The sequence below is a fragment of the Lissotriton helveticus genome, chromosome 1_1 (assembly GCF_964261635.1).
Source record: "Lissotriton helveticus chromosome 1_1, aLisHel1.1, whole genome shotgun sequence".
Classification (NCBI taxonomy): Eukaryota; Metazoa; Chordata; class Amphibia; order Caudata; family Salamandridae; genus Lissotriton; species Lissotriton helveticus.
The window spans coordinates 1,040,398,665-1,040,424,602 of NC_136057.1; the positions used below are offsets into that span (position 1 = coordinate 1,040,398,665).

At 46.4% G+C, this 25,938-nt stretch overlaps 1 protein-coding gene across 2 annotated transcripts in view; it reads right to left on the bottom strand.

The window, feature by feature from the left end:
* The window catches only part of SBF1 (SET binding factor 1), a 1,592,200-nt gene that overhangs the window by 1,104,224 nt on the left and 462,038 nt on the right, over positions 1 to 25,938 (bottom strand). For both annotated transcript variants that reach the window (XM_078677863.1, XM_078677862.1), the window contains 2 exons: positions 24,676 to 24,753; positions 1,695 to 1,808 (listed from right to left, as the gene is read on the bottom strand). In XM_078677863.1, the coding sequence (XP_078533989.1) occupies positions 1,695 to 1,808; positions 24,676 to 24,753 (192 nt within the window). The remainder of the gene's footprint in view (positions 1 to 1,694; positions 1,809 to 24,675; positions 24,754 to 25,938) is intronic.

Sequence of the window (25,938 nt, forward strand, 5' to 3'; positions counted from 1 at the left end):
GCACACTGGTACTGTCACGTAATTCTAGATTTATAAAGCATGCTGTCTTCATGTTGTCGTCTTTGTACCTTCTTACCTGTTGTTACTCTTTATGTATGTTTACAACCAGTGCTGCAGCTGTTAAACGCCCTGCTCATGACGGCAGAGCTGTTATTGTTTTCTTGCTTGTCTATATCTGGAGAAGCAACTCCTGCCGTCTCTGTGGTTTCATGAGCAAGCGTGGGCAGTGCTGCTTCTATCACAGCTTTTCTTTATGCCTTTTGCAAGAAGATTGTTCACTGCGTTACTGTTGTCAACTCGTAGTGTTTCAAGCCCCTCAGACACCACCATCTAGGCAATGCACAAGTCCTAAACAAGCATTGGCATAGCCAATAGGTCTCGCCTTTGGGGCCTTATAAGTGTTTAATTATCCGGCACAATATCCTTGGTGCTATAACATCAAGTATTGCATGGCTAAACACTTATAAGGTCCCAAAGGCGAGACCTATTGGCTATGCCAATGCTTGTTATGCTTTGTCAGAGCTCAGTTCTGGCATGATCTGACCCACTTAAAGCACTGATGGTGCATGCAGAGCTCTTATACTTTTAGCCCTTTTTATGTATATTATCCCACTGACTCTGGATGATAGGAGAAGTAGGTATATAAAATAAAATAAAAATGCAAGATTGAGCATCAGAGGCTTTACCCATAACCATTCCAGGTGCCAATCTAAATCCTTCCTATAATTTCTAGTTATGCACCCAATGTATGAAAGAACTCTAGAGTCATGAAGTTGAAAGCTGGACAGTGCACTGCAAGAGTAAAGGAGAAGAGAGAAGAGCAAAGTAGTTACTATTGTAAGTAAAGTCTACATATACCAGACCATACCATTGTATGGGAGGGTACCCAAGCATGAAGTATAATATAGGATGAAGCAGGACAAAGTAATGTAGAGAGATCTAGTCACAGACTGTTTTTAGCATTGCTGAGAATCATGGCCAGTACATTTGGAAAAAAACATTTACTGAGGAGTGTTTGCAGAATACATTTATAGAGGGGCTATTTTACAAAGCATGTACCCAGCAAGAGGCAGGTGACAGGCTACACACTACCTCTGCAAAAACTGTCCACATTTGAATCTATAAGGTAAGAGCAATGTTGGATGGATATATTTTATGGTAGGACTCTTCAATGCAATTCAAAGAGTAATGGCAACCCAAGTTTGCTCATTCCATGGTTAAGGCCTCCAAAGGTAGTAATACTATTTCGGGCTAGACAAAATCTTTTTTTGCCGTTCCAGTAAACATAAAGGGCCCTAAACAGGTCCAGAAAATGAAGACTTCACACATCTCACAGCCTTTGAAAGATGATTCAGAAAGAAAAATGTAAAATATGTTTCTCAGAACGTTGGTTGCTCTTTGAGGATTAAAACTTCAATTTAGGATTTAATATTTTGTGCATGCAACCAATCTCCAATACGCAGGAGGCTCTGTTCAGAAAACAAAAACATTCACACCTTGACAATATAGAGTGACATAACTGTCAGGTAGATTGTGTGGACAAGCAACTTCTGAAAATTACACGAAGCATGTATGAAAATGGGAACAGAATGCAAAAGGAAACACAAGCAAGCAAACCTGCAAGGGCACTAAGCCACAGAAGAGAACTTGTGGCAATTGTGCCCTTCCAAAGAATGGATGTAGCTTCAGCTTACCTTATGGAAGCGAATGACGGGTTCAGGATGAATGCGGATGATGTGCAAGCTCCAGCGATAGCCTTGAAAAAGCTGTGCAAACAAGCGAAGGAAAACAGCTCTTATCTCCTTATCCTATGAGATCAAGAAATAAAAGAAGCTGTGTGGGTGGAAGCTGAAATATGAGTAGTGGCCATCATTGAGAAGAAAAAATAATTGCACTGAAACTACTAATCGCATTAACCTAGTAACCTGAGACTATTTTCCAAACAAACTCAGAGAACCTGTATAACAGAAAAGGCCTTCAAGAATTAAAACAATCAAGAACCAGAAATAGATAACCTGCAGCAACTTCTGTAGGAAAGTATGACATCTACTGCACCGTCCCTAGGTGCAGCTTTTCCTGCTGCCTCTAGCTCACCCCCTCTGTGTCGCCTTGAAGCACGGTTCTCCGTGCTGACTCTTCCAGCCCAAAAGGCTGAGTTGTCGTTTTCCGGCCGGACCTGTCCCAGACCTTTTCTCTCTCGTCTCATCAGGTGTAGACACTGAAGCAGCCAGTGCAGTCCCTTCACCTGCCCAGCTGAGGTCCCCTTGCTCCCCAACTTAAGAAGAACCGCCCAGTCAGTCTACCAGACGATAAAGATGCCTGAGCGGAGAGAGGAGGCCAGCCCGATCGGAAGACGATGCCAAGGCCAGTCCTGACGAGTGGTGGTTGGCCCCGGAGCACGCTTGCTGACCGCCCAGACACTGCAACCGCTTCAACTTTTTGGCGTACACGCTGCTTCAGTCTAACTGTTATTCCCGGCTACATTCACTGGCGCACACAGTGAACCCTACCTATGGCCATATACTTCTCCTCTCCCCTGGAACCGGGACGGAAGTATAACCGGTTTAGAGTGAAGCCTCTTCTTTCTAATTCCTCCATGATCCCTACCTGGATCCTTACGATTCGTTAGAAATACTGACCCTTAAACCAACCAGGACGGAAGTACAACCGGCAGAGAGATCCCTCATCTACTTCTAATTGCCAGAAGCCCTGAAGAAGTCTAGGGGTACACGTGTTGGCTGGGCAATCGTTCAAGATTGAAAGAAGAACACAAAAACTTCAGAGTGTTTAATGTTTCTTATGAATGTTAGTCATTGTTAACTTTGTGATACAGAGTACTGACTCTGCTACCAATCATTGACGTGTGCACAGGCCTTCAGTAACTCTGGAGAGTCGCGGCTAGTTTTCCTGTGCCCTGGCAGCACCTGATCAGGTCTGGGACTACAGCAGCCTGCCTGTGTACTGGGAGACTGAGGCGGTGAGAGGCCCTAAAAGAGAGGCAGAGAGTGGCGCCGATGGGCGTCCAGGAAGGAGAGGGGCTGTAGACTGCTGTAGTAGTGGTGCAATCCCCCCCACCACTCCTCCCGAGCGAGGAAAGTCTCCAGCGGGACCATACCTGGACAATGCGGAGCGGATGTGTAGAGGCTCCTGAGCTGCTGCTGCTCGCTACCCCGATCTAGGCGAGACCGCAAAGGAGCGGAGGATCCTGACTGCCCCAATCTGCGATGGAAGGTGAGCTTGGGAAGGAGGGCGAGGCCCAGCTACCCCCAGCCATATCGGCAGTGCACCTGGGGGGTTAGGGGTTGGAGCTCCTCAGCCAGAACACCGGCGATGCCTTGTTGAGTCCCAGCTGATTTACTTCTTGGGAACGCCTTGTTGAACCTTTCTGACCTGCGGGACTCATGGGGTCCAACATCTTGCTATTTCCTGCTTCATTACACTCTGGTGGGACTCCCAGTCCCAGGGTGCATCGGTTGCCTGCTCCTTCTGTTGGTGTCACTGGGGAGGTGTGGGCATCGCGCTCAAAGCGCTGACTCTTACCCCGCAGCACAGGGCCGAACTGTACCAGTCGGCGACAGGAGGAGGCGGGGCCACCCTCTTGGCTGTGGTTCATGACTGGACGCCAGCTTTGGGCACTGCACCCTACTGAAAGGTAATCTGTTTTGTTGTAGCCCTGATATCACTACGGTGCCCTTTTAGCTCCGACATTAATTGTTACTGGCTAGAACGCGGTAAAAGAAGGAACTAACTACACTCCGGCTGTGAGCAAGCGAGGTGACGAATATTTACAGGATCATTTTATTGGGAGTCCATTAGGTTTTCACCAGTCTAATCTATATAGTGAACTATTGGTCTTGGTTCTGTGCACCTCACGTGATTCTGTGTCCCTGTTGTATTTGTTGAGCAATGGGCAAAAGGAAAGTTCAGAATAAAGCCTAGGGCACTTCTCTATCCATGGGAAAGTCCATCTGTGCTATCTGCTCCGATGCAATGGATAGGATAGAGACCCTACTTGGGGAATGCAGTGGCTGCTCCCCCTTCCCTCTATCTGTCAACCCTAATAATCTGCTACCCCTCTTTTAGTGCCACTACAGCTTTCCCCTGTCCCCACCCTGCTGAGCAGGCCCCTAAAACGAATCCCACATTTGTTTTAAAAAAAAAACAACAATAGATTAATGTGAAAGGTTCAGGATTTAAGAAACCAGAACCTGAACCATCATTCCTGTAGAAGTACAGGTAGTCCAAGTTGAATACCACAACAGATACGCGGCGCTCTCAGAGGAGGTTAATGGAGTGGAGGGGCGAGTACACATTGGATTAAATTATATAAACAACGAAGGTCCCTCCCTATTGCAGAGCCTAAAGGATACCATTGAGTCTCTTAGGGATGAGGTTGCATCTCTAAGAAACATGGTTGCTGACTTGGAGCAATGGAATGGCCAAATCTTTAGGGACGCAAAAAAAAGCACTAGTTAGTGATCATGAGAGCCCCCCTTACTCACCCTGTGTAAGAAAGTGGCTCTGTATATACTGCACCAAAGTAAGGTACAGTGTGCACAAAGTCCACAGTCCCCAGAGGTTTGGCAGAGGCTAAAGTTAGATATAACCTTACTCTCTAAAGTGGTAGCTTGGTCGAGCAGTAAGGCAGTATCAGAGGACAGTGTAAAGCATTTGTTGTACACACTCAGTCAGCAAATGGTCTCACACACTCAAGAACTGAACTCTAGGCCAATTGTTTTGTATCAAAACATATAGTTGTTCTATTTTAGAACCAACAAGGTATCAAAATATACTTTTTTCAATATGAGTGACTTTAGGTAATTACTTTGCAAATAGGCAATAGACTTTGTAAATACAATAGCTACAGTGGTTGCAATAGGCAACACAATTTCAAACAATATAACATTGAGCTCAATGGGGTTTTCTAGTTAAATGCAATTGATTACTTCATAGATTACTTTTCTAACCACAGGACTGGATCCTAGATTCAGGCCCAGGACATTTCCTATAAATAATAGGGTAAAAGTGTTTTTGTTACAGTAGTGATTTTTAAAGAATATAATTGTATTTTCAAAGTTGACACTTAAAAACTTTTCAGTGAAAACCAAGCAATGTTATCCTATGGGAGGAAATTCAAGTTACTGGTAAGCACAGTTATAATTACTTTTTCGGTTCAGTGCTAGGCTGAAAGGTACAGCACTGGCTTCTCTCCCGATAACAGGTGAGTAAATCAAAATTCGTTATTCGGCTGATTTTAGATGAAAATTTTAAAGTTTCAAAACTCCACACTTAGAAGAATTTCCAAGTGAAACCAGTCAATGTTAACCTCTGGAAGGAAAATGAGTTATCGGCTTTTGGGTAAGTACTCGGCTGGTAGAGTTAAGGTTCTGGGCATAGACTCAGGGGTCTCCCAGGGTCGGAAAGGTACAGTTGTTGCACCCTCAGCGGCACAGGGGCAGCCGGGTGCGGAGAGAGTAGACCCAATTCAATCCTATGGAGGGTAGGGGGCCTTCGGTTGGTGGCTGCAAGCAAGCAGGCCACGCGGCTGTGGGAGCTGAGCTCCGGGTCACTTACACTGGGCAAGTGGGGAAGTAAAGTAGAGTAGTTGCTGCACCTCCAGCGGCACTCAGGCGGCTGGGTGCAGTGTGCTTTTGAGCCGTCGGGCGCTCAATGTTAATCAATGGGAGAGTTAAAAAGTGAACAAATGCTGCAGACTCGGGGACGGAGATTCTTCAGGTGCGACCACCACTTCGAGAGGTAAGTTGGGATCTTGGAGAAGAGGTAGGTACCCCAATGGAAGGCACAGGGGGCCGCAGGGCGCCGGGGTGTTTTTTGGTGTCGGGAAATCTTACCCTCAGCTGGTCGCGGTTGGAGGGGTCCCTGGTTCTGAGGCTGCCGGTGTTCGTCGAGGAGGGTCTTTGGGCACTGGACTCCGGGTGGACGTCCTCGTGGTCTTGGTTCACTCAGGTACAGCCCAGGCTCGGCGGGTGCAGAGTGGGCTGGATTCGCGGTTCCTGGCTGGCACCAGGGGTATTGCTGTTTGAGCAGAACCACCGCTCGTGGGAGTCCCAGTCTTTTTAGAGGTTCAAGGCAGGAAGGTCCTCCAGGGTTTTCGAGGTTGCTGTCCGCAGGAGACGCCGGGGTTTCGCAGGAGCAGGTTCAAGGATCAACAGGCCTGTAGGGTTCTGGGGCCAAGTCAGTTGGTGTCGTCCTCTTGCACGGCAGGTCTTCTTGTTTCTTGTTCTTCTTCTTGTTGCAATTGGGATCTGAGGAAGGAAGGTTCAGGGTGCCCCTAAATACTAAATTTAGGGGCATTACAGGTAGGGCAAGGGCAGGGACCAATGGGTCCCTGACCTGGGGTGAGTACACCCCTGCTCCTCTCCTGTGGGAGGGGGGCAGGAGCCTATCTCTGATTGGGCAGGGCTCCCCATCCTCAAGATGGCCGGAGCCCGGAGTTGTGCTTCACTTCCCCTCTCCCACCTGGGGAGTGGAGTTGGCATAGGCTGGCCACCTATTTTCCTCACTTAGGGTTTCCCGCCGTTCTTCCCACCAGAGTGGGGTTCAGAACCGGTGGGGGCTAGTTGCTGAGTACAGCAAGTGGCCTGGAGAATCTCACAAAGGCGGCATGCCTTCGAAGCTTCCCCTGCCCATCCTGGGGGAGGAGGCTTGGCACCTCGTCCCAGGATGTGCATTGTTTCAGGGCCCCGAGAGAGGCAGGCTCTCGATCCAGGGGTCCAGAAACATGTCTGGTGGTGGCAGCCTCAGTAGCCACGCAGTCAGGACACTGGGAGTTGGTTAGGTTTCAGGGGCATCTCTAAGATGCCCTCTGTCGTGCATTTTACATTAAATCCCACACTGGCACCAGTGTGGGTTTAATGTGCTGAGAAGTTTGATATAAAACTTCTCAGTCTTCAGTCAAGCCATCATGGTGCTGTGGAGTTTGTGATAACAACCTCCCAGCACCATATACTCTTAATGGCAGCACTGCACTTACAGTGCCCAGGAATTGCCCTGGGTACTGTAGGGGCACAGGGCTCATGCACCTGTGTCCACACCACTGGCATGGGGCACCCAGCTAGAGGGGTGACTGATGGATGAAAGGGCAGTGTGTTTGTGGGCATGGCACACAGGGATGTGTGTCATGTCGACTCTTTGTTTAGTTCTGCACCAAGACACTCAGCCTGCAAAGGCAGTGTGTGTGTGTGTGTGTGTCAGGGTACAGGCCCCCTAAGGGTGGCACAGTAAGTGCTGCAGCCATTAGGGGTCTTCTCTGGTCACAATACCCTGGGTACCTAGGGTACCGTTTACCAGGGGCTGACATGTGGCCAGTTATGCCAATTGGGTTTTAGTTTCAACACAGATTTAGGGAAGGAACACAGGCCCATGGCACCTGAATTGCAGGAGCCCAGGGCACATCAAGTCAAAGTGCATCAGAAATATAGCAAAAAGGGGGGGGGTTACTGCAACAGAAACCCACTTCTTTACACCCTGGTTTAGCAAGGATGCATGATTGCGACACAGCTGCTGCAATTACCCACAAGCCCCATGGTGCTCCCACCCAGTTTTACAGCCGCGTTTTTTCCAACTATTCAGGAGGCCATTATGTCTATAATAGCAAGCCAATTGCATATTGAGGCATATCCCAGGGTATGGGAGTGGGAAGAGAGCTTGACAGGGGAGAGGTGGTACTTGATGAGGGGTGCTCCCCAATGCGTAGTCTTGCCCAACCATTTGCAAGAGGGGTAGTTAAGGATGGCTTTTACACTGGAACTTATGCCCAGAGAGAAGAAGCAGTCATTCATCTTGTGAGGTCCCAAAACTCCCCAGTGACAGACAAGAGGACCCTGATTCGTTTAAAAATATGGTAAAATATTGGTTTAGGGAAACACAGCACTATTACTCCATCATAAGGGAAACATAAAGCAAGCTGAAAGGATAATCCTACCAGGAATGCCAAATGATTCACTGAAAGTTAGTTTCTTTAATAGAGCTATAGTAGTTGTAGTACTGTTTTACCATCAAATCTAGACCTGCTTTGGATAAGGGCACCGGGTCAAATGCTTCTGCCCAAAAGATAGGGGATTTTGAGAAACTGGCCACAGAGGGAGCCAGGGATGAAAACAGGATGAATGCTGGTTGTCTCTAGAGGCTAACAAATTGATCCCTAGCTCTATTTTTGCCAAACATCAATTAAGGCACTCCTGCTCGCCTCTGTCTTTTGTAAATCACCAAGTTGCTCTGGTCTCAACCACTCAAGGTCTTAAAGGGGATGGTGATGTTATTAACGAGGAGGAAAGGGATGTAATCCAGGAGCACAGGCTCAATTATATCTCCACTGTTGTACCCCACCAGCAATTAAGAGTCCTGGTATGGAATGTCGTGGGGATTGCCAAAATGCTAACGGAACCAGAATGGGGCATTTTTGTGGATTCCCATGATGTGATCTTATTCCAGGAGACCTGGAGTTTGTATACCCCCCCACAGGTGTGGGTGCTCCTCTAATGGCATCAATGCAATAGAGAAAGAGAAGGGGAGACCTTCTGGAGGCTTAGGGCCAGATTCATCAAGCGAAATGCGCTCGCAAAAGGGCCATATTCTGAGAATCTGGCCCTTTGCGAGTGCAATTTTCGCATTTGGGATTCATCATCCCAAATGCAAAAATCGCTAATAAAGAATTCGCTAATATGCGAGGATTAGCATTTAAGGAATCTCTATTAGAGATTCCTTAAATGCTATTCATGAAACATTTAAAAATTGCGAATTCGCAATTTAGGACCGCTATTTACCACGAAGTCAAACTTCGTGGTAAATAGCGAAAACTTAGAAAAATGCATTTTAATGCATTTTTCTAAGTTGCATGTTACACACACACATGTCCTTTGGACATGTGTGTGCACAACATCAGTGTGAATTCACATTTCAGGGGTGCTACAGGGTGTCCTTTGGACACCCCTGCACCCTTGAAATCGCATCCTTATTTGCGATTAGCAAATTGCTAATCGCAAATAAGGAATAACTCCCCATTCATTCCTATGGGCCTGTAGGCCCATAGGAATGCATGGGGAGTTATTCCTTATTTGCGATTAGCAATTTGCTAATCGCAAATAAGGAACATGTAGGAATCGCAATATTTTTTGCAATTCCTACATGAATCCCGTTTTGCAAGTCCTTAATAGCGATTCCTTATGAATCGCTATTAAAGACTCGCAAAACGGGTCTTTGATGAATCTGGCAGTTAGTGAGCTGGGTGAAAACTGCAACTTGGTCCAAAGTCAAACCAGTCCTGGTTGATTCCCAGGACATTTAAGCAATTGATCTCGCTCTACACACGTTTTAAATTGAGAATTGTTAATGTATATAACAGAGTGGCCCCGGGTTCAGAGGAAACCAACACTATAAGTATTTTAGATCATGTCCTGACTGAATGTACTGGAAATCCCCCTTTATTTATAGCTGGGGATTTTAATTGTACATTTGAACCCCTTGCCCCTGCCTTTTCAGTCTTGACTGAGGAGTTGGACGGTTCCTGGCAAATCCTGCAGCTAGACCTCCCAAAGATAAGATGGTCCAAGATGGAGGCCAGGTGTTGGCCTTCACATTGCAGCACGATTTGAGGGCCACAAATGTCAGGACAAAATCTGATCCGAATGGTGAAATGACCTTCAATAGTTCTGGCTATGCTAGCAGAATTGACTACTGCTTGGTTGACCTTAGCCTATATCCCATTGTGTCTGACATGACTGTGGTTAAAAGATTTGATAGTGACCACAATGCTCTGAGCCTTTCCCTAACAAATCATGGCGAGAGCGAACCCGATATTAGGGGCTGGCCCGATTTGGGTAAGCTATCCATCACTAATAACTTGAGAACAATTAGATGGGAATGGGTGGAGGAAAATCCGGGGGCTTTGGAAGTAGTTAAATCCAAAGTCCTCAAGGATGTGGAGATACTGACTAAACTCCCCAAAGTTGAAATAATAGAGAAGCTGAGTAACCAGCAGTTTATAGGCAGATCAGGGAAACACTAGGCCAATTTAAAAAAGGGAAGGATTGTCAGAGATAAAAGGAGGGAAAAGGTGGGCCCCTGAGGCAGACTAGTATAACCAGGAACCTATAAAAGCAAAAGGTGAGCTCTTACATGCAGTAAAATCCAAGATCCGCCCTAATATGGTGGCATGTAGGGCTTGATACAGACAGGCATTAGAGTATGCCAAGAAACAATTGGAATGTTCCTTACGGTCCTTTATACACACTGCACTGGTAGTCAAAGATATTAAGTTCTTTTGGAGGAAAGCGGCCTACTGTCTGAGTGGACCAAAGTCTGCCTATGGAGTTTACAGTCCAGCCGGAAGAGTGGGTCTCTCACTTTGGGGGCCTATTTGCTGTAGGGAACATGGAGGAGAAGGAGCTAGTAGGCAGGAGAGAAAAAGTTCCATCTGGCACTGTGGAAGCCTTAGAAATATCTCTAGAGGAAACTCAAGTAGCCATTAGTTCCTGTATCCCAGCCAGAGTTCCTGGCCCGATCGAAATCCAAAATACCTATACAGAGCTGTTTTAGAAGTGTGGGCCCCATATATTAATATGTTAACCACTGCTATTCTTTCAGGTATGTAAATGCCTACTTCCTGGAACTTAGCTGAGATCATACCTATTTATAGGAAAGGAGATAGGACAATCCCAGCCAGCTTTAGGCCTATTAGTCTAATTGACTCTTTGCAGAAAATCTTATCTAAGCAGCTATTCGCCCTTATTCAGGATTGGATCCTAGAGAAAAATATCTTGTCTGATTTTCAGGAGGGCTTTCATGCCAATATCAGTACCATGGACAAGGTCTTCCGCTTTCCCTGGATTTATTGGAGAGAAGTTGTCATCAAAGGGGGAAGCTATATGTAGCCTTTGTGGATCTGCGCATGACCTTTGAACTTGTCCCTTGAACTAAACTCTGGAGAGTGGTGGCAGAGATGGGACTCCCTCGAAATCTGCTAGATATTCTAATTCATCTGCACTCAGCAAATAAAGCAGAAGTTAGGTGGGGAGAGGATGGTCAATTGGCTGAGCACTTGGGTGAGACAGGGATGTGTTTTAGCGCTCACCTTGTTCTCGCTTTTTATTAACAGGTTAGTATGCTTCCTCGATAGGGATGGGTGCGATGCCCCAAAAGTCGGGGAGAGAAGAGTGCCCGCACTTCTCCTCGCTGATGAAACAGTATTAATATCAAAGTCCCCACAAGGGCTCCAACAGTTGTTAAATGTTTTGAAACTTTTTTGTGATGCACGTGGTCTAGAACTCGATGAGGCAAAAACGAAGTACCTGATATTTGCTAAGGGCACTTCAAAGCCATCTAAGAGGCATATGCATGTAGGGGAACGTACAATAGAACTAGTCTCGGTCTTTGACAATTTGGGAATCCATCTAGCTCCAAATCTATACTGCGTATCCCATATACAGAAAACACAGTTGTCCTTAATTCAGCAGACTGCCCACATAAGCAAGATCCATAAAAACACGGTGTCTAGAAAAATGGCTCCAGCATTAGAAATATATAACATCAAAGCCTTAGGAGGTGTTTTATATGTAGCAGAATGGTGGGGTTGTAGGAACACTGTTTGTCTTACTGTCACCGAACATCGCTTTATAAGATCTCTTTTTATTCTACCAGCCAGCACTCCCCTGACCCCAATTTTCCTTGATCTGGCCCAAGTAAAACTGTCCCACACACTGGACTATATGCTTTTAATGTTCTGGCATCGCCCATGGACAATTGAGCAGCTCGTACCATATCGAGTGGCGATTAGGGATCTTCTGACAGAGTCCAAGGTAATTACAATTCCCTGGTTTAGTACCCTGAGAGAGCTGTTGAGGAAATTGGGGATGGAGGTTTATTGGTCAAGACGGGAGAAGATGTGTTCAATTCCGAAGAGATGGGTTAAAACCCTCTATAGAGAGTCTACCCTGTTGAACAATTTGACAAACTCTGTGGGTTCTCTGACCCAGGAGTTCATTGATTTTAAACCCCTCCCGCTGTTTGAGGAAACAATCGATTAAATTGTCCCACCTCTGGCATGTACGCTATTCCTCCAATTCAGATATAACACCCTTCTCACTAAACTGTTCTGTAGTAAGTGTCGAACTAATGAATTCCCTGATAATAAATGTTCAGCGTGCAAAGGAAGCGCTGAATCCATAGTCAATCTGGTATCTTTCTGCCCGCATTACAAGAACTTGAGGGGTAAGTGGATAACCCTTTTGTGTAGGCTTATTGGTCCTGACCACTATTTCAACGTGCTCAGAATTCTTTCTGCAGACACCCGTATAGTAATAGTTTTTGGTTTAGCAAAAGTTCTGTTAACTCTATGGATCAAATTACATTGTATAATATATTTTCATTGTATTTTAATTGCATATACGGAAGATATGTATTTTTATATGGCTTTTTTTAACCATTTTCTCTATGCTCTTTTTAAGATCTTTGTGATCGAAATAAAGTTATGATGATGATATCTACATGTGTACCAACAAGATCGCAACTGTTCCAAGGCAGGAATACGATCTAGAGCAAGCTGAAAGAAGCTGGTCTGCACTTCTAAGATTGCAAAAGAAGGGATAGGATTTAGCCATAAAAGAGATACTGAATTAAATGCATGGGGAAGGGATGAGATCTACAGTATGAAAATGAAATATTCACATCAGATCAATGAGAAGGGAACCAAGCTAGTACAAGTACACAGGGCTCCCACAACATAAGCAAAACTTAAAATCTCAAAAGAAGGCCCAGGAATTCTGCAACAAGCACATACAGGGAAGGATACAAAGTATAATATGGTAGGGAAAACTAAGGCTCTGCAAAACAGGGTTAGGTCTATGGCCGACTCCGGTGCCTACATGAAAAACAGACCTCTCATCTGTTCTAAACAATTTTATCAAGAGTATGAAAAGAGAAACAAGACCTCAGATCTCTGGTAGAAGAGAACATAGCCAGTACAAGCCCATTCAATCCTGCAGATCTTACATTTCTGTGAAGTAATAGTGTAGGCAGAGTGAAAAACCACACCTCATACTCCCGTCAGAATAAGGTAGCTGAAGATGGACACTGGGAACATAATGTTACTAACCTGTAACTGGAGTCTGAAGACACAAGTATCTTCACGGAATTATGCACCACAAGGATTCGTTTTTTTTGCACTGTAGCTATCTCTCTTGGTGACCTTAGCAGACCAATTTCCGAGATTTTCATTTTTAAATCTAGCCATACAGTAATTGAATACAGGTTTTGTGAGTGAGTTTCACTTGTTTCGTAAAGATGAACCAGTGTGAGCTTGAAATAGGTTCCTGCTCCAACCAAGTCACTAAACTAATGTAGTGCTATCTAAAGCAAGGGAATCTGCGCAATTTTCGATAAAGTTGACTATCGCAAATGAAACGATTGGCACTTGGGAAAATGGTGCTCCTGCCTCGACTCTTCTATTTTTTTCGCCACAGTTTCCGATGGTGATGCCCTTCATATATTTCAGAGATATAAATAGGCTGTTACTGAACTTGATCTGAGGAGAATGTAGGAGTAGGGCGGCCCTGCATAAACTACAACTCCCAAGAGCAGAGGGAGGTCTGGCGGCTCAGGACTATAAACATTATCACATTGCGACTGAACTAAAATGGGTGGGTGAGTGGGCAACTGACAGTGGGAAGAGGTCAACTATATGGGGCAAGTGGGGGGTGGAGAGAGGCTGTTAAAGGATGTGTTGCTGCAAGGTCCTCGAAGACAGAATAGCCTGAGATATTTGGACGTGTCTCAACAGCACTGGAAGTATTGTCTGTTGTGGACCAGCTCAAAGTTGCAATACACTAAAGGAACTAGGTTAAGCTACATGACAACCAGTTGCACTTTTGTAATTTCATACAGCGCCATCAGTCGGCTTGGCTGACACCAGTTCGGGGTCCAACATGGGTATCGGCAAAAGATCATCAAGTAGTATCAGTACCGTCGTAGAGAACAGATACGGCTCTTTGGGCCAGAGTGGAAGTCTGTATCCAAGTGGGAACAGGCCCAGTACTAGGTCCCAAAGAGACAGATCATGTCAGGTAAGGACAGTCAGCTGGATCCCAGCTGGATGCCCCCTGTGGGTCCTTGGGATCTCAAGGGTCGTCAGAGGAATTGAACAGAAAATATGCAGCATGGCCTCTTTGAAAGCCCTGATCTGTAGCATGGTCAATTGCGGCCTGGGAACCCTGGGGTTAGCCCTCACTTTTTGCCTGGTTTTGATATGGTTTCAATTGTAGTACACAGAGTTCTTGACAACCAGGCTCCCTGTGCCAGTGCTTCTTCCCTAAAAACAAATACCAATTGGTACTTCCTATAAGTGGTATCCTGGGGACATAGGGCCTGGGAGCTGAAGTGGGGCCCCTTGGGACCCATCTCACTGGGACTATGCCACGGCCCTTGCAGCTTGAATGCCCCTGTGAGGGAGAAAACGACACAGTCGATATGGCATCCTGCCTGGGTGCCATGCCAGACACCATGATGGCGTATGGCGTCACTGAACACAGGAGTGTTTGGTACCGAATTACTCCTTTCAATACATCAAAACTCATGCCAGTGTGGGATTTATTGCTCCATGTACCAAGAGGGCACCTCAGAGGTGCCCTCTGAAAACCTACCAACCCTGGTGTGGTCTCTGATCGGCTGTCGACAGCCAACCTGCATCAGACATGTTTCTGGACCCCTGGGTAGAGAGCCCCTGCCATGCTTTCTGGGACCAGAAACAATGCACATCCCGGGCAGAGGGGTCACACCCCCTCCCCAGGATGGGCCAGTGCTTGAAGAGGAAAGCTTCAAAGGACTGCCGTCTTTGTAATGCACGCTCAGCCTCAGCCACTAGCAACAGATGGCAGCCCCTGGTTTACAACCTCCAATTTGTCCAGAAAACTGGCGGGAAAACTCAGGAGAATAGGAGGTGTGCCCACCTCTGCCAACTCTACCACTAAGGTTGGGGAAGTGCGGTGAAGCACATCTTTCAGTCCCTGCCACCTTGAAGATGGGGAGACCCCTCCAATCTCGACTAGGGGGCAGATGTACGACCTGCAAATAGCGCCTTGCAAATTGCTTCGCATTTGCTACTTGCAATTAGCAGGTACAACAGTGTGTTTAACACTGTTTGCGATTCCCAATGGGGTCGCAAATTGCGAGGCTCATGAATATTAATGAGCATCTTGCAATTTGGGAGCCCATTATGAATGACAGGCCCTGCCAGGGATGGTGGCCTGCTGGGCTCAGCAGAACACCATGTCTAGGAAAGCTTTTAAATAAATGCAGCCCGTAAAGAAAAACAGGATGCATTTAATTATTATTTTTTTTAAATGAAACGTTTTAGTTTAATTTTTTATGCGCAGGCAGTGGTCCCTGGGAAGGGGTCCCCGGGGACCCCTTCCCATTTGCGAATGCATTACCACCTACTTGAAGTCGGTGGTAATGTGTGAGTGTTTTGCGACCGCAATTGCGGTAGCAAAAGATTGGTACATAGCTTTGCAGTCGCTATTAGGAAGGGAACGCCCCTTCCTAATAGCAAGTCGCAAAACAGTATTTAGCGGGTTACAAAATACTGTTTGTACATGAGCCCATGCTTTTTTGCGTCGTACATCTGGCCCTAGGTATATGCACCCTCCCATAGGAGAGTGGCTTAATAGAGGGTGTAGTCACCCCAGGTAAGGTGCCCATTGGCCCTACCTGGTACTCTCCTAAAACGCCCCTAAATCTAGTATTTAGGTGACTCATCCAGACATAGAAAGGAATATGCTACTTACCAGTATGCATCTGTTCTTGGCATGTAGAGCTGCTGACATTCATATCTGTGCATAGATCGCCGCCTAGTGTTGGGTACGGATGATTGCACTTTGTTGTCTTGGAAGAGTCTTTGAAGTATCACGAGATAGGTGACTCCTCCCCTGGACTACAGTGCGCATGGGCATCTTCTCCATCCTCTGATTGTTTTTCGCCATTGTGGCAGAGATGGAGATAGGAAAGTAAGAGATGGCCATGCCAAAGATAATGCTGCAGCTGCGACAGGCACCGGGGAGGAGGGCGGGCGATATGAATGTCAGCAGCCCTACATGCCAAGAACAGATGCATACTGGTAAGTAGCATATTCCGTTCGAGGCATGTGGGCTGCTGAATTCATATCTGTGCATAGACTGAATAGCAGTATCTCCTCTAGCGGTGGCCCCCTGTGCCAGCTGCAGCAGTTTGGAAAAGAGTTTTGAGGACAGCCTGGCCTACAGCAGCTTGCTGTTTTGCTTGTATGTCTACACAGTAGTGTTTAGTGAAAGTGGCTGCCTTACAGATGTCTTCAAGGGGAATATTTCCTAGGAAAGCCATGGATGCCCCCATTTTCCGAGTAGAGTGTGCTCTAGGTGGGACGGTTAAAGTGCGTTTAGCTTTGAGATAACATATTTGAATGCATTTAACTATCCATCTGGCTATTCCTGACTTTGAAATAGGATTTCCTTTGTGCTGTGGTGCAAAAGCAACAAATAGTTATTTTGTTTTTCTAAATGATTTAGTCCTGTCCACATAATAAAGTAGAGCTCTTTTTACATCTAGAGTGTGTAGGGCTCTCTCAGCTACTGACTGTGGGTTCTGAAAGAACACTGGCAGTTCAATTGCTTGATTGATATGGGAATTGGATACAACTTTAGGCATGAATTTGGGGTTTGTTCTAAGAACCACCCTGTTAGCATGTACCTGCATGAACGGTTCTTGAATTGTTAGTGCCTGTAATTCGCTCACTCTTCTTAGTGAGGTAATGGCAACTAAAAATGCCACCTTCCACGTTAAGAATTGTAGTTCGCATGAGTGTAAAGGTTCGAAAGGAGGTCCCATGAGTCTGGTAAGCACGATATTTAGATTCCAGACTGGGGAAGGGGGGTGTCGTGGAGGGATCACCCTTTTTAAGCCTTCCATGAAGGCTTTGATTGCTGGTACTCTAAACAGTGAAAGGTGTTGCCTGTTTTGAAGGTATGCTGCTATAGCAGCAAGGTGTAGTCGTATAGAAGAGTATGCTAAGTTACTTGTGTGTAAATGCAGCAGGTAACATATAAAGTTTTGTGTGGAAGCGTCTAATGGGTTGATTTGGTTATTGCCGCAGTAAATAACAAATCTTTTCCATTTAGCTGCATAGCACGCTCGTGTGGTTGGTCGTCTTGCCTCCCTAATGATGTTCATGCAGTCTGGGGACAAGTTAAGGTATCCGAACTCTAAGATTTCAGGAGCCAGATCGCCAGGTTCATCTGATTGGGATCTGGGTGTCTTATTTCTCCATGGTTCTGGGTTAGAAGATGGGGAGCAAGGCACAGTCTTTGATGAGGAACTACTGAAAGTTCAAGGAACGTTGTGTACCATGGTTGTCTCGCCCATGTGGGAGCAAATAGGATTAGTGTGAGTGAGTGTTGTCGCAGTTTGCGTGCCACCAGCGGAATCAGCGGTGCTGGGGGAAAAGCGTACGCAAATCTGCCTGACCAGTTCATCCATATCGCATTGCCCAGTGACAACGGATGTGGGAACCTGGCGGCAAAGTACCGGCATTTGGAGTTTTCTTTTGTGGCAAACAGGTCTACCTCTGGGTGACCCCACTCTTCGAAGAAGGGCTGGAGAACTTGGGGGTGAATCTCCCATTCGTGTATTTGTTGGCTGTGCCTGCTGAGCAGGTCGGCAATCTGATTGTCCTTCCCCGGGAGGTGTTCTGCGAGGAGAAAAATGTTTTTTGGAATCGCCCATTTCCATATGCTCTGTGCCAGATGGGACAGCTGTGGAGAGTGCGTCCCCCCATGTTTTTGGATATAGTACATTGCGGTCATGTTGTCCGTTCGGATCAACACCGTCTTGTTGTACAAGTATTCCTGGAAAGCCTTCAGGGCTAGGAATATTGCTAGCAACTCTAGTTGGTTGATATGCAGCTGTTTCTGTTTGTTTGTCCAGAGCCCTTGTACTGTGTATTGAAGGAGATGGGTTCCCCAGCCTGTCAGTGATGCGTCCGCTGTTAGTACTAGTTGTGGTACCGGCTCTTGGAACAGTCGCCCTTCGGAAAGGTTTTGTGGTTTCCACCACTGCAGAGAGTTGTGAGTGCGACTGTCTACCAATACTAGGTCTTTTAGTTGTCCACGAGCCTGGTTCCATTGCCGTGCTAGGCATTCCTGTAATGGGCGCATTTGGAGTTTGGCATGGGGGACAATGAATATGCAGGAGGACATCATGCCTATGAGCTGCATGAAGACTTGAGCTGGCAAGGAGTGTTGTGGCAGGAATTTGCGAATGAGTATCTGCATGCTGGCTATCCTTGCTGAGTTTGGATATGCTTTTGCCACTGTGGTATTTATAGTGGCTCCCAGGTATTGCTGTACGTGGGAAGGTTGCAGATGCGATTTTGTGTAGTTGATTGAAAAGCCTAGGCTGTGTAGCAACTGTATTGTTTGTGACGTGTGTGCCGCACACTCTTGGTACGATTTTGCTTGTATTAGCCAATCGTCCAGGTAAGGGTACACATGGACGTGTTGCCTCCTGAGATGTGCCGCCACTGTCGCTAAGCATTTTGTAAACACTCTTGGAGCCGTGGTAACCCCGAAGGGCAAAACCTTGAATTGGTAGTGTTGATCTTCCATTGTGAACCTTAGGTATTTTCTGTGGGCTGGATGGATGGGTATATGTAAGTAGGCATCCTTGAGGTCTAGTGTTGCTAGGAAGTCTCCTTGCTGCAGCAAGGGGAGCACTTGTTGTAGTGTGATCATATGGAAGTGCTCCGACAGTATGTATTGATTTAGGGGTCTGAGGTCCAATATTGGTCTGAGGGAACCGTCCTTCTTTGGAATAAGGAAGTATAGGGAGTATACTCCTGTCCCCTGTTGGTGGAAAGGGACCTGCTCTATGGCCCCCTTTCCAGCATGCATTTCACCTCTTGTTGTAGCAGGGTGATGTGTTCTGTGGACATAGGACGATGTCTGGGTGGTATGTTTGGTGGCGTAGAAGTCAGTTCTAGGCAATAACCAGACTGGATAATTTCTCTTACCCACTTGTCTGTGGTAATTGCGTGCCAGACAGGTAGGAACTGCTGTAGTCTGCCTCCGACTAGTGTTAAGTGGTCTGAAGGCAGCGTAATGAAGTCACTGTTTTGTGGCAGTGGAGGCTCTGGTGTTATTGCCTCCACGTCCTCTTCCCTTATTACTGTTACCTCTGTAACCTCCCCTGGATGTGTTCTTATTGAAGGAACCTTGCGTGTTACTTTTGTATGAGGCAGATGTTTGCGAAGCATTCCCTCGTGTGTTTGCTCTGTATGAGGAGCGTCGAAAGGAGCCCCTATGTTGCTGAAATTGCAAAGCACCCATAGATTTTGCGGTTTCTGTGTCCTTTTTCATTTAGTCTAATATGGTGTCGACAGCAGGGCCAAATAGAAAATCTGGATTGACAGGTTGGTTAAGAATGGTGGACTGCACCTCATTCTTAAAACCGGAAATACGCAGCCATGCATGTCTGCGTAGCAGTAAGCTAGTATTAATTGTCCTGGCTGCGGTGTCAGCAGCGTCGAGCGCACATTTGATGGAGGCGTTTGATATGAACTTTCCCTCTTGGATGAGATCATTGGCTTGTGCTTTAAAAGGCTCGGGTAGGTGTTGCATAAGGCTTTCGAGCTGATCATAGTGTGCCCTGTCGTAGCGAGCTAGTAGGGCTTGTGTGTTAGCAATCCTCCATGAGTTGGAGGCTTGTGCAGCTACCCTTTTGCCTGATGCCTCTAGAATTGTGGACTCTTTGTCAGGGGGAGGTGTTTCCCCTGTAGTCTGAGAGTTGGCTCTTTTTCGTGCATTAGCAACCACCAGAGAGTCTAGTGGCAACTGGCCCTTGATGTAAGTAGGATCTGTGGGAGCTGGCCTATACTTTTTTATCTATTCTGGGATTGATTACCCGTGCCCTGGCTGTATCCTTAAATAGGTCAGGTGCATGTTTTAGAACTCCCTTTAGCATTGGAAGCATTTTGACACTTTTTTCTGCGGTAGTGAAAGTGTCAAACAGGAAGTCTTCCTCCACAGGGTCACTATGCATGTCTACATTATGGAATTGTGCTGCCCTGTCTGTGAGTTGGTTGAAGACTACTGTGTCGTCTGTAGGTGACGGCTTAGTAGGATAAGTGGAAACATCAGGGATGGGATGGGTGTCATAAGGGTCTGTTGGCTCTTCCCAAGGTTCCTCTTGGTTAGGATCTTGTGGGAAATCGTATTGAGGCTGAGGCTCACACCCTGTGTCTCCCTCATCGTCCCCGTGTGAGAAGGTTAGGAAGGAGCAAAAGGTGTGGCAGGCATGATAGGTTGAAAAGGGATGAAGGGTCTTGATTGAGGGAGAAGTCCCAAAGTCCTTTTTCTTCAGTGGAATGGGTGAATCTGGTACAAAGTCCAAAGGCCTATTTTTCCTATGCAGGATGGTAACTTTACCAGTGTCTGGGTTAATATATAATTTAGCTTGGTCGTCTGATGGATCTGGGTGGAATAATTCTTCCTCTACAGTCCTGGGTTTAGTGCTAGGCTTTTTCTGCTCGGTAACACTTAGTTTTTTGACGTCTTTTGGAGGTTTGTTGGACTTTTTTGGCTCGGGCCCTGATTTCGGGTCGACGAGTGGTTTCGGGTCGACCGGAAATTTCGGGTCGACGCGTTTTTATGCTCTGTAGACTTCTTTGGATGAGTGTCTTTCACCGAGTCGATGTTCTTTTTTGGAGCGACTGCTGTCTTAGGAGCCGTTATTTTTGGGTCGATAGGCTTGTCCGGCTTCGATACTGGTTTCGGTACAGCACCGGTTGCCGGGGTCGACGTTTTTTGGAACAGTAGGCTTGTTCGGGTCGGCGACCTTTTTCGGTTCGGCGCCCTTTGGCTGTGTGCCTTTGTTCGGGTCGACCAGTCTTTTGGGGTCGACGGTTTTTGGCTGAACGGCCTTTGTGGGGTCGACTGTCTTTTTTTGGCTCGATGCTCTTTGGCTGTGCGGCCTTTTTCGGATCGACGCCCTTTGGGTCGGTGACCTTCTTTGGCTCTGGAACCGTCTTTGGGACGATGGTACTGGGCCCTGGTGTTTCTGACGGTTTCGGTTTCGGAGCCGAGCCGGAAGGCAGGGCTGGCGAAAGTTTCTTATGATCTTGGCTAAGGCCTTTTGGCGATGCCTCGACCGGAGCCTTTGGTAACGGGCTAGTTGGTGTCGGGGGTAGTGTACTCACGATTTGCCACGATGGGATTTCATCATCGGAGTCGGAGTAGACCTCGACGGTGACGATTTCGAGGTCAGAGTCTGGTGCGTCCTGTAGATCCTGGTCATCATCGAAGATGTTGTCCGGTTCCGGTGTCTGTCGCTGCATTTCTTGCCGAGCAGCCCGTCGGTTTCGTATAGTTTTTTTGGATCGAAACTGGGCGCAGGCCGGGCAGGTTTCTTCCCTATGGTCTGGGGAAAGGCACTTGTTGCATACTGAGTGTTTGTCAGTATGTGGGAACTTGGAGTGGCATTGTGGGCACCTTTTAAACGGCCTTCTTTCCATCGACGGTAGGCTCACATGGCGTCGAAAAGGCCCAACGGCCCGCGTCGACGACCCATTCGAGATGGAAGTTTGGATCGAGTAGAGAGGTACCGAACGAGAACAATACCGACAAAGTCGAAGGGCTTTTAGCCTTTAGAAAAGTTTTGTTTTCGATTCCGAGTTCGAGTATAGGAGTTTGCATCTGAACCCAATGGCGGAAAAAAACAATCTGAGGATGGAGAAGATGCCCATGCGCACTGTAGTCCAGGGGAGGAGTCACCTATCTCGTGATACTTCGAAGACTCTTCCAAGACAACAAAGTGCAATCATCCGGACCCAACACTAGGCGGCGATCTGTGCACAGATATGAAGTCAGCAGCCCACATGCCTCGAACCTAGATCTGCAACGACCTAAGAAGCAAGAAGATGACCCTGCAGAGAAGACTGAAGGCGACGACTGCCTTGGCCCCAACCCTACCGGCTTGTCTCCAGCTTCTGCGAACCAGCGACCTGTCTTGCAGCCAGCGACTTCTGAAAACCCTGGGAGGACTGCTGCCTTCGAAAAAGACTCAAAAAAAGACTCCAATCTCCAGTAGTTAGCTGACCGGTCCAGAAGAAACAGACTTCAAGGGCTCCGGATCCAGCTTGAACCGCGATCCCTGCCCACTCAGCACCCGATGCCCACAGCTCGAGTGTGAGCAGCTCAACTGTGCAGTGAAGTATCCCCAGAGAGCTTTGGCTGCCCTCTCCTGATCTCCACGACGACACCTGCAGTGTGAATTCAGAGGCTACCCCCGACCACGACCATATCCAGTAAGAAGACTCCCATGTCAAAAGGCACCCCCGAAGACCCTGTGCCTTGGTTAGCTGAACTGATGGTGTCCCTACAACCCCCTACATCTCTACTTACCTCTGCTGTCGTTGGTCTCCCTCCTGTAACCTCTGGTGCCATGCCTTCAGCCTTTTTGACAAAAGAAGAAACCTCACTGAAAAGCATTAGGTGCCTGACATCGAAATAGCACCCTGCACCCGGCTGCCCCTGCATGGAGAAGTGTGGCTCAGGGGTTAGAGGCGGCAGACCCGAAGCTGAGATCGGTCCTGGACCAGGATTCAATTCCCCGCCTCGGCGGGTCTTGGGCTAAAAATTCCACGGACTCGACAATTCTCGCCCCGGTGCCTCCTCGACTCACGGGTTCACACTCTGCGACTCTGGGCAACAGCTTGCTTAATCTCCACAACGGCCCCTCGCGGCGGGATGCCTGACTTTCACCTTGTGGATACCCTGCTATCTCACAGGGGAATATCAGGAAGGGTTCCCTAAGCAAGCGCCGGGAAACCCACTGCGGGTAGCTGTGCGCTATATAAGCTCAACTACATTTACATTTACATGGCTGGTGGTGCATGTTTGGTGCTGCTTTGTGCCCCCCGTGCTGGTTTTAACCCCCAAACCGAGTTTCTAAGTGTCGATTTTTTAAAGTGATAAGTATTTTTATTTAAAAACTTACTCACCTTATTGCGTAGATCTTGGTCTTAAAATAACGTGCAAACACAGTATAATTTTCTAAAATTAATCTGGATCTCCTTCTTGAGTTGTGTGTCCATTATTGATCACTGTTGTGCAATAAATGTCTTACACTCCTCTGTGTTAGGCCCAAGGCTGCTTGCCCACCCTATCACTAATAGAGCACTTTGGGTTTTATATTGATCCCTGTACACTTTTGGGGAAGTGCTCACAGAAAAGTTTATCTTTTAATGACCCATGCTCACTGAAAGGAGAAACGCACATTTTAAAGTAATAAATAGTCACGTTGAGGCCTGACACAAACTAGTGGGATGTTCTGATTTGGTAATTTTCAAACTGAGTTTGGGTGGACAACCATATCTTTTTTTGAATTTTCAGAATTGGCATACAGAGTCAAAGTTCTAAGCGAGAAAAAGGCTCCTCCTGTGGAAAAAACGAGATTCAACCATAACCACATACTATCTAATAACTTGCTGCTGGAGTGGCTTGGTGGGAAGGTGCTGTTAAAAGCACAGTTTAAAGGAAGTTATAGATCTTTACTCATGAGATCTAACATGTATAACTCAATAAAACCCAGTTAAATCTCCCTAAAAAAGAACCTAGTTAAAAGCATGTTATGATTACAATGCAAAACCTACAAACCACTAATCCACCAGCAATGCTGAGCAATACAAGCATATATTCACCCAATGAGCTGCTCATGACCTCGCAAATGGTGATACAGACACATCACAAAAACCTCAACAGTAACATCAATAAAGCTGCTATAGCAAGGGGGCACAGAGTTGTGAATCAACATCATCTCAGCCAATAAAATGTATTTTCCAAATCAAATTTAAGAACTGTCTGGTGAAAACGGTACAATAAAACTTAATTTAGCTGTTTCAACATATACAACAAATACAACACCATTCTAATGGTAGATAGTTCAGCACATCAATACCAAACAACAGTAACCACTTTTATACTGAAGAGGAAAAATTCAAATGAGTATTTACTCCTAGTTCCATGGAGGCTGTTGGGTCCGGGATGTGAGAGGGTAGTGGAATGCCAGAGGGGCATACAGTGCCCCTAGTAATTTGCCAAAAATATCCCCATTATCACCAGGATGAGCAGATTCACCCACACATTTGTGGAGACCGCCAGCAGCATTTTGGGCCTGATTCGCCGATGCAGATCAAGATCCACAATTTAAAAAAAATATTTTTACATTTATTTTTTGTCTACAGAATACCAAATCCTGAAAAAATAATTTAAAAAAATTAAATCCACATAGCAACTCAAAGGCTGTGCATGTGACTACTGTGGACACGGGCGGGGTGCAGGACAATGCTTCTGTTGGTGGGACATAGACATGGTTTGGCCTCAGGCCAATATCCAGCAACCACAGCCCACTGCACATTGCTGAAAGTCATGCACAGCCAATTTTGGAGAGATGGGACAGGTCACATGCTCAACAGTACGGTTGAAGACTACATAACCTAGTTCTGAGAATATCAGCAAGCTAAGAGATATAAAAACTGGTTTCAGACAGTCCACACAATACATAGAAATTCAACAGAGAGGGATACTGTGAACATGAACTGGGCAACTAGTTGTCTGAAGGCAAACCTTCTTTACCAACCTGCATTTTTAGCGATGAGGCAGAGATGGAGGATGGTGGGAAAGCAAGGTCAGCAATTTCCAACTCTGGGTCCAAAACCTGCAGAAAAGACAGAGACACTAGGGGGGTTGCTTCTTAAAGTGTAGAAGGGGTTGAGGATAGGACAGAGATTCAGGAGCAGTAATGCTGTCTCAGCAACTCAAAGTATCTACACCAGTCTTTCCAGAGCAGGATGTCAGAAGCAGTGCTGGAATAGCTAAAGCTCTGGTCAGGATTGCATAAGAGTGATGTATGTTTGTCAGTACTGGAAAAGTAGTGTGCTGGGGATTTGTCTGAGATGTGTTGCTGGAACAGCGAATGGGGCAGTCGGTCAAAACTGGGAAGCATTGGCAGAGCTCTGTCTGGAATAGCAAGAAGTGCTACAGTTCAGGACTGACGCGATTTGGTACAGCTGTGTGTGTGTCATAATGAAATAACACTCATTGTTGCTAGCATACTATGGAGTATGTTGGCAGGGCGAGTTGGGTTCTCAGTATTGGAATATCAAAGGGTGATACAAGTATTAAGGTGAAATGCAGAGCTGAACCAAATACCAAAACTAGACTGACATTCGATGCAATAAATAACAAATGAGCTACACTGGCAACAGTTGTGTGTGATTCTCAGAACTGGGAGAGTAGGCATGCTGCAGGCCACCTTTGTTGGCAAGGTTATGTTGGTCACTGTAACTGATTAGCAGAATATTGCAGTTCCTGACTAAGGTACATCGACATTTTGGGTTGTGATGCCACACATTCAATGGAAAGGGTGCCGGAGGACAGGAAGGAAATGCTTTGACACAGAAGACTATGAATCGACCTGTGTGGTATGTAGGAGGTGTAATGTGGAGGTGAAAAATGTGAGCGAGATGAGTGGTCTGTAGTTTGTAGTATTTTCCCAAGAAAGCAACTCAAGAAAGCACATGTTAGGACTCCAAGACTGCGCTACTGCTGTGTGTAGCTGGAAAACAAAACAAAACGGATTGCGTCTAAGCACACGGCAGTGGGCTTTCATTCTATAACATGTTGTGACAGGTCAGGACTGAAGTGCACCTTGTATGAGTATTTGTGTTAGCATTGTAAAGAAATTAAAGTTGTGATTAGCCATAGACCAGGGAACCCTTTTGGATCTCCTTTAAGATATTTCACAACGAACACCAATGTGCAAAAGAAAGGGTGTGCCTATAAAAATGTTCAATTGAAACATCACAGTTTTTACTGCAGTAGCAGAAGGGAATTATGAAAA